General features: G+C 31.2%; 1 protein-coding gene across 1 annotated transcript; it reads left to right on the top strand.

The window, feature by feature from the left end:
- The first annotated feature begins 5,938 nt into the window (after positions 1-5,938).
- LOC138340213 (uncharacterized) lies at positions 5,939-8,634 on the top strand. Its single transcript, XM_069291911.1, has 7 exons — positions 5,939-6,227; positions 6,377-6,769; positions 6,872-7,069; positions 7,193-7,290; positions 7,405-7,568; positions 7,884-8,065; positions 8,423-8,634. Exons 1-7 carry the CDS (start codon positions 5,939-5,941, stop codon positions 8,632-8,634), a joined length of 1,536 nt encoding a protein of 511 aa, XP_069148012.1.
- Positions 8,635-9,813: the final 1,179 nt, after the last annotated feature.

Raw genomic sequence — 9,813 nt, forward strand, 5'->3', positions numbered from 1 at the left:
TGAAAACACAAAGCACATTGAAGTGAACTGCCATTATATTCGAGAACTTGTTGTTGATCAAGTCATTAGTCTTTGACATATCACGTCGTATGATCAATTGGCAGATTTTTTACAAAAGCGATGACAAGAAGCAGACACCAATTCCCATTATTCAAATTAATGCTTCTTGATAGGTAGCATCAATTTGAGGGGGGATATTTACCATATAAGATATGATTTGAATTGATTTTAAATCATATCTGATACGATTCCAAATATCTGATAGGAATCTAAATCATATTCGCATATCATATATAATTTAATATGGTTCCAAATCATATCTGATATTATTTCAAATATCTTATATGATTCTAAATTATATTTGATATGAGTCTGATATGATATTTGTGCTAGAATAGGCTTTTACCTTTGTATATAAATATTGAATAATTTATAAATTGTAAAGAAAAGAAAATACAGAATAGTTTTCAAACTCTTTTTGGTCAGATTTATCTATTGTTATCATATCTAACATAGCTTAATTCACATTTTTATGCCCTTCTAATGAAACTAGATTGATTAGGCCTGTTCTCAAGTGGAATTATAGAGTATCAAAAAGATTATATGTATTTGAGATTACTTTTTATTTTTACATATAGATAAGTAAAAAGATCTTTTCTTTGATATACCGATGAAACCTTCTCTTTGAATTGCACAGATAAGGTATATAAGGAGATTTATCATATTGAGAATAAAAGGTTTTCTAAGTGTTATATGGAAGAATGGAATTTCATTTTGTAATACGTATGCTACGGCCTACGAGATCTATTGTTTATGCACTAATAAGAAACCTAAGAAGAGGCAATCTTTAGAGGATACCTTCAACTATAAAGGAACATTTTATCACATTTATATTCACCAGGGGAACTAACCATATGTAAAACAAAAAAACTCAACTAATCACAATTCACAAACATCACCAAATGTGTTATTTGGTTCTTGTCGAATCTGTTTAGCCCTCTATCACACATGGATCAATAACAAATTTTACTTGTCGATATCTGAATTTGGCCAACAAGTGTAACCTGAAATAAAATTAAGAACAATATTAGTTAAATATTAAATGAAATTTACAACTATATTGTTTTGGAACTATATAAACTTACCCTACAATATTGTTTTGTGTTTAATTTCTAGAGTAGATAGTAGCAGAGAATAAGTGTTTTAAAGAAATAAACTATCACAGTTATGAGTGCAACAAGTATTTTAATGAGATAAGATACAACATGTGAAACAATACAAATAATGGTTGAAGATAATTGTTATGAATAATATTAGTACTGTTCAACGATCTTTTCTTTTGAGTAGAAAACATGATAAAACAATAGTTATCTTATCCACATATTCTTCTCCGCATTCAAATTTTAAGAGCATCTTGTTGCTGCTTGTGGGACATATATCCCTCCTTACATTTGTGACTATAGGAAATCTCACAATAAGAATGTTTAATCGACAAAAACTCCCCATGAATAAAATGTTCCATCTGTAAAATTGTAGCAAGAGCATTCATACTGATACTAAATAGTAAAGCGAATTAGAGAATCATAAATTTTAATTAGTTAAAAAAGTCACAAGAATCGAAGAATTATTGGTTAGTATGCAACATTTTGAACCCTGGGTACATCATAATTTTGAGTTTTTGAGATAACCTAAGGTAAAATATAAAGCTTAAGAACTATCAGAATAACAAAGAACAATCTTGACTACTTAACTCAAAATATTCAAATTATATATAGTCAAATCAATGTTCCACTAAACCTCTAGCGGAGTGATTCTCAAAACATGTGAAGATCAATATATATATATATATATATATATATATATACTAATTTCTGAGCACGCGTGTTTCCTGCGAATTTGTATAGAGAAGTTAGAATGACTAAAATTTCATAGAATATATATATATTATATATGGGGGGGGGGGGGCAACATTTTAAGAAAACAACAAAGAAATATTGTTAAAAATTTAAAACCTTTCAATTTCAAAAAAAATTGATGAAGGGCAAGGGATGTAATGGGTCTATGACATTTCTAAGAACACAAAATCAGTTCCTCACCGTTGTCGCTGTCGAGAAATCGTTGCAGGCACCACACTTCATATGATTGTCTTAGAGTCTTCCGTTTCTTACCTAAAATGGTGTTCCTATATCTTCTATGCCTTTTGCAATGTATATGAAGATGAAATGATTTACATAAAGATGAAACATAGTTTCTTTATTTATGTGAAAAAAGTCATTATTCACTTGGAAAAAATTTATTACTTTCAATTGTCTTTTCGCTTACCCTATTCATGGTTATTTAAATTTAAGTTTTATATTGTTGTTTTTTCAATTATCCTAACAATTATAATCGAAATGTGAATTTATTTTTAAGAGAATTGAAATTAAAATATTATGTTTTTATTTTCATATAATGTTATATATATTCAAATAATGTTCAAGTGAAGGGCAAATTCGTCATTTAACTTTGAGGTAAGGGGCTTCTCACTTATAATATATATATATATATATATATATATATATATATGTATGTATGTATGTATGTATGTATATTGTATTAAATAATAAAATGCAAAATTACAAAATAAAAATAAAGACTTACGACAATAAAACATTTATAGAAAAGTAAATTAAGAAGTCTAATAGAGAAAAAAAAGACCAAAAGAAACAGAGTTAAGAAAAATAAAATGTGGACATTATTATCATAAGCCTGATCTATATATAGATGAACAAATAAGTACAAAATTAGTATATAACTCTCTATGTTCTTTTCGGCTCCTTCCATATCCTATCAAAATTCAAGAGTCTTCTTCGTCTACTTTAACTATAGAATTGAAATAATAGTCTAATAATCTTTGAAGAGGTTTCATGATAAGTTGAATTTATATAGATAGAACAGAATGAATATCAAAAGATATCTTAAAATTTTAGTTTAAATATTTGGAGGTTATGAATATGAAAAAATGAGTGATATGGATATTAAGACTATAAAAGTTGAATATGTAATTAGAAAATAATAATAAATAAATGAAGAATTGGAAAAAGAAAATTAAAGTGAAGCAAACCATGTAGAAAGAACAACTAAAGTTCTTATCACGTGATTAAGCATCAATAAATTTAAATTTCTGAAGGTAGCACATTCTTTAATAATAACCAAGAGGACATTATCAATGTGTTTGTCTCCATTTTGCGAATTTGTACCCTTTACATTATTAAATTTCATTATTTATCATAAAGGATAATACTTTATCCACATCAATTGGATTATTTATGAGAGGGGTTAAGGAAATATTTTTGAGAAGAGGAAAAGTATGGCAATTTAGGTAGATGACTTTTTTATTTTTATTTTTTATAATTATTATATTAATATAGATTATAGATACTAAATATTAATAAATTATACAATTAAGAATTAATTTTAGGAAGTCTAAAAGTCATTAACATTTCAATTAAACTTATACAATTAAATGTTTAAATATTTTTTTAACAATTTAATTTATAGAAGGGTAAAATCATAAATAAACGTTCAAAATTTTTTTGGTTCATGCTTACAGTAATATATGACATTTAATATACATACCAATTCAGGTATGTATCCATTAACTAAAAGATAAAGAAACGATCAGTATCTTAATGTGCATTACAATTTAAGTACCGGATCTCATTTACCTCTAGTTTTTTGTTACATGACATATGCATAAGACTTTTTAAACATGAACTCGATAGTACTACAATAAATTTGTTCACCCAAAACATTTTGAGAAAATTGTTTTATTTTTTCACAATATGCTTTCTTGAAATGTCATGACTCAGAAGCACGTCACTCTAGGTGTGTATATCAGCTTTTTAGTTACAATGTAGTAGTCAAAGTTGAAAAAACTGGTACACAAAATCTTATTAGTTTGATTGGCTGATTATTTGAACTTGTGGGAGAATCTTATTAGTTTAATTGATAAAGATTATCATTTCTTTCTGACACATTCATGATGACTAATTTTAGCTACTGTTCTTTGTGGTACAAATTCATGTAGGCCCATTTCCATAACTGGTTCTCTTACCAGTAACCTGAGTACACAAATAGAAGAAGAGAACTTCAATTTATATGGATTGAAAAATCTTACCTTTAGGACTTCTTACTTCTATCTATATATTTTCAGATGTCATTGTTTTCATACGGTTCCGAATTCATTTCACTTGATTCTTCCCCGAGTAGGAATACGTCGCTTAAAATATTACTATTATTAAAGAAAGGGCGCTTATTGCCTTTGGCTTCGCAGCGCCCTGAATCAATCAAAAAGCTTATTGATTTGATTCATCCCATTTCATTTATTTGGGCGAAGGGAGGCCTTCTTGGAACTGATCCAAACACAAACTACGTATAGTCTCTTAGAGCTTGAAAGTCTCGATATCATATTCTATTCTACGGGGCTTAATCACACAACTTACATACTTGTGAATTGTGATCTTCCTCTTCACAAGAGTAACCTGGAGATAAATACCATAAGCATCATATTCATTTTCATCCATAAACATCATGTTCATTTTCATCAATATATGATACACAATGGCAGTACACTCAATGTTATGTTGAACAATAACTATTGAAAGTAGTTTCAGTACTTAACTATCTGAAGCTATATTCATATCCATAAATAGTAAAAAAAAAATAACGTCAAGAGAGAAAACTAAATACACATCAGCTGCAAAAAGTAAACTTTGTTTCAATATATAAGCAGTCTTTGTCAATACTTCGATTTTCTAATTTTGTATCTCAAATCGTCATTATTGAATTATTTATTTAGTGAATTCTAACTCGTCCAGAGTTATCGGAAGCAACTTGACAGATGCTTCAACTGAAATTAAGTTCTGCAGTAATTTTGAACTTTCAACTGCATAATAGAGGGGCAAGGAAAAAAATCATACATTTTATAAGCCCAAGAACTATTCTCTCATATATAAATTTAAGGTTTTTTACGAGGACAAAAACCTTAAATTTATCAACTTTTTATTATGTTAACAACTTAAATGATATTTTTGACATTTTGATAAAAAAAAAGTGTTTATCAGCACTTATTTATCAAACACATCAACAACCTTTTTGTCAACTACAAAACTTTTATCCAAACACATAACTACTTATTTTAAAATAAGTTTTAGCAATTTTAAAAGTACATTTTAAAGTTATTTTTTTAAGTCAATCCAAACGGGCTCATAGTTTATTTGTATGATATTTATCGTTAATTAATAATAAAACCATATGAGGTATAACACGGAATATAATGTAAACCTCACACCGATAAAAGTGGATTCTACTTGCCAAGGTAGACTCCATAATATTCATTTATAATTGCCATTATAGATTCACTAGCAATGTTAGTTAAGACAATTCAATATAGATATGTAGTTTGGACAAGGAGATTGCTTTCAGTGGCGGAACCATACATTTTCTGAAGTTGTGCATATTGACCATATGAAAGAAAGTGGATAATGAGTTGAGTTGTTCAAGTAGTTACAGTTTGTACAGGTGTCATAGAGTTAATGGCTAGATACTAGTTCTGTTATTATTAGTTAGTTAAGCTTAATTTAATTAATACTTGTATATATACAGATGTACAATGATAGTTCAATACAAGTTTTAAAACAAAAAACAAAATTTTTAATTCTCTCTATTTTAGTAGATATTTTTATATGGTATCAGAGCTTTTCTGATTGGATCTAGGAATTCTTCATCTGCAATTATTAAAGGATTGAGAGATTCATAAAGTAGAAAACAGAGATCTGAAAATTAATTTCAATGGAGAGTAGGAACGATCACAATCATCTTTTGTTCTTATCTTCTTCAGATGTTGTTGGATCGGTGCAGATTGGGATTCAGTTAACATGTATGGAGACTACACCTTATGGAGCCGTGCGATGCGACCAACTTGCTTGCCAGAAACAAATTGGGATTTATCGATGGCAGAATCACACGTGATGATTTTACAGTTGATTTTGAGAAGCAGGATTGGGATCGATGTAACGCAATGGTGATTTCATTGATCATCAACAATATCAGTAAGGAACTTGTTAGTGGAATCCTTTTTTTCTCTAATGCTAGTGTAGTATGGAGAGACATAAAGGAACGATTTGACAAAGTTAACCTGTCTAGGATATATCATCTTCACAAAGCAATTGCTACCTTAACTCAAGGTGTTTCCTCTGTTGCTGTGTATTTCCAAAATTGAAAGACCTCTGGGATGAATTTGATTCAATTTTACCTCATCCTTGTTGTGAATGTCCAACATCGAAGGGTTATGCTGATTGTTTATTAAGAGAACGACTTCTCCGATTTTGCATAGGATTGAATGGTAACTACAGTCAGGCTCATAGCAAAATTCTCATGATGATGTCTGTTCCTAGTGTGAACCAATGTTATGCTATGATCATCCAGGATGAGAATCAAAAGGTTTTATATGGGGAGAAACTTGGTAATAACACTACAATTGATTACACAGCCTTACTGTCCAAAGAAATTGAAGGAACAGGTAAGCCTAGAAGAGGTGGTTATACAGGTAACACAGGAAGTAGTTCTGGAGGTGGTAATACATGTGGATTTGGATATTATAGTGGATATTATGGATGCAATGGTTCTGGATCTGGTGTTTTTTGTGGTTCGGGATCTGGTGGAGGAGCTAGTAGCTTAGGAGCAAGTAGCTTTAGGTCTAGAAGGCTTTCTCCTTATTACGAAATTTGTAATTTAAGAGGACATACTAAGCAAACTTGTTTTAAGGTAATGCAATGCAGCTATTGCAATATGAGGGGTCATACTATGGACAATTGTTATAAACTCATAGGTTACCCTGCTGATTTCAAAGGAAAAAGGAAAATCTATGCAGGTAATGTCCAAAATCAACACACTGGAGACGATGGAGTCACTCCACACCCACACCATGTCAAACAACCTCACTTCATAATGGATCAATACAATCAAATTCTGAGGTTGTTAAACAAACCTCAGTTGAATGATGCTTCTACAAATGCAAACATGACAGGTATACCTTGTAGCACTTCTAGTTTAATCCATACACATCATTCACATTCACAATGGATAGTTGATAGTGGATCCACAAACCATATGGTAAATGACAACTCATTCTTTAATACTGGATTAACAGTTGCTAGAACAAGGAAGGTTCAAATACCCAAAGGTGAGTCAGCTATGATAACTCACTCTGGAAAATGTCAATTAGAAGGAGGTGATGTGATTACCGATGTATTATGTGTGATTTAGTTCCAGTTCAATCTGTTGTCCGTAGCTAAGTTGAAAAAAGTGAAAAAAGAGTTACAATGTTGTGTTTCATTTTTCCCTGATTTCTTCATTATTCAGGCCCTCTTCAATGGGAAAGTAAAGGGGATTGGTGAGGAACGAGATGGTTTGTACACACTGAACACCAATATTAAGGAGGAATCTGTAAGAATAAAGTCTCTAAATGTAGCAGAATGCAAGGAAACAGCTGAGTTGTGGCACAAGAGGATGGGTCATGCACCCATGTCTGTGATTAGGAGATTAGACATAATAAAGAATAAACAATCATTTTCTTTACACCACTGCGATATATGTCCATTGTCTAGACAAGTTAGACTTCATTTTCATAATAGTGACACTAGAGCTTCTCATTGTTTTGATTTGATCCATATGGATGTTTGGGGACCTTACAAAGTTGCTACTCATAATAATATGAGATATTTTCTCACTTTAGTTGATGATCATTCTAGATGGACTTGGACATTCTTGATGCACCTTAAATCTGATGTTTGCACATTACTTAAAAGTTTTCTGACTCTGATAAAAACTTAATTTGGAAGGCAAGTGAAGGTACTTAGATCTGATAATGGGGGAGAATTTTTTAATACTCAATGTAAGGAATTATTTGATCATCATGGTATTGTTCATCAAAGTTCATGCCTACACACTCCACAACAAAATGGAGTGTTGGAAAGGAAGCATAGGCATATCCTTGAAACTGATAGAGCTATTCCATTTCAAGGTCATTTGCCTTCTAGATTTTGGGGTTAATGCATCACAAGTGCTGTCTATATCATTAACAGAGTGCCATCCACTGTTTTAGGGAATAAAACTCCTTTTTTCATGTTATATCAAGTACAGGACAACTTATCGCACATAATAGTCATTGGATGTTTGTGCTATGCAACAAACTTGGTTAAGGGAGACAAGTTAGGGGCAAGAGATATCAAAGTTATATTGATAGGATATGTAACTTCTCAAAAAGGTTATAGGCTCTACGATCTACAGAATAAAATCTTTTTTACAAGTAGAGATGTATGTTTCCATGAGCACCTATTTCCTTTTCACTCATGCACTATGAATGATCTAAATAAAATAGATGCAGATGATACTATGTTAATGCCTATTTTTCATCCAACTAAAATTGCTGAAGAGTTTCCAATTGCAAGGCTTGGAGAATGTGATATTGTACCACTTATTGATTCAATTAGAACTGAGACAATGGTTGAAGCTTCAAGCTCTATAGATCCAGTTGGACAACCACCAATAAGGAGAACATCAACAAGACTTAGTAGACCACCTATCTGGTAGAAAGATTTCATCACAAAAACATGTTCCATGTCTACAAACTTTTGTTTATATCCCATTGAAGATAATGTTACTTATGATAATCTAGTTGTCCCCTATCACAGTTTTATAGCTCAGATGTCTCTAGAGACTGAGCACAATCTTATGCACATGCTATTTTGGATAAAAGATTGGTTGAAGCAATGAATTCTGAAATTGAAGCTCTACAGAGTAATGGGACTTGGAAAGTAGTTCCTTTGCCACTAGCTAAGAAGGCGATTGATTGCAAATGGGTCTTCAAGATAATAAGGCTAATGGTGCTATAGAAAGTTTTAAAGCAAGATTGGTAGCAAAAGGTTACAATCAAAAGGAGGATCTTGAATATCAAGAAACTTTTTCTCCAGTTGTAAAAATGGTGACTGTGAGATCTGTAATTTCTTTGGCTTCAACAAATGGATGGAGCATTAAAAAATGGATGTAGATAATGCTTTTTGACATGGAGATCTACAGGAAGAAGTATATATGCAATTACCACTGGGATTCAACAATGTTAACAGTGAGGGGCCACAAGTTTACAGACTACTTAAATCACTTTATGGATTGAAACAAGCTTCTAGGCAATGGAACGTGAAACTCACAAATGCTTTGATTAAAGCAGGGTTTCATCAAAGTCATTTGGATTACTCATTGATGACAAAAAGGACAACAGAATAAATTGTGATAGTATTGAGTTATTTAGATGATCTATTGATTACAGGAAGTAGGAAAATGTTAATAGACAATGCCAAATAAGTTCTGAAGAGTAATTTCAAAATCTTGACCTAGGAGATCTCAGATATTTCCTTGGTATAGGTTTGCAAGAAATTCAGAAGGAAAACTTATGCATCAAATGAAATTGCCATGGAACTCATATCAGACTATGGAATGAGTTGATAAAAACCATGTGCTACACCAGTCGAGGTCAACCAGAATCTGACCACCTCAGAGTTTGATGATCATTTCAAGCTTGATAATGGTAATGCTCTGTTGGATCCAGGTTAATATGAAAGACTTGTTGGAATATTATTGTACCTTACAATTACCAGGCCTGATATTGCCTTTGCTGTGCAAAGTCTTAGTCAAATTATGCATGCTCCTAAGTCATCACATATGGAGGCAGCTCTTCGAGTAGTAACATATGTAAAACAAGCACCTGGTTTTGGT

This window comes from Solanum lycopersicum, chromosome 12 (genome assembly GCF_036512215.1).
Source record: "Solanum lycopersicum chromosome 12, SLM_r2.1".
Taxonomy (NCBI): Eukaryota; Viridiplantae; Streptophyta; class Magnoliopsida; order Solanales; family Solanaceae; genus Solanum; species Solanum lycopersicum.

Coding starts and splice junctions, on each gene's coding strand:
- LOC138340213 (XM_069291911.1), top strand. CDS start 5,939: ATGGAGCCGTGCGATGCGACCAACTTGCTTGCCAGAAACAAATTGGGA. Junction 6,770..6,871: donor TTCTCCTTATTACGAAATTT/GTAATTTAAGAG, acceptor ATAAACTCATAG/GTTACCCTGCTGATTTCAAA. Junction 8,066..8,422: donor TAGAGCTATTCCATTTCAAG/GTCATTTGCCTT, acceptor TAAATAAAATAG/ATGCAGATGATACTATGTTA.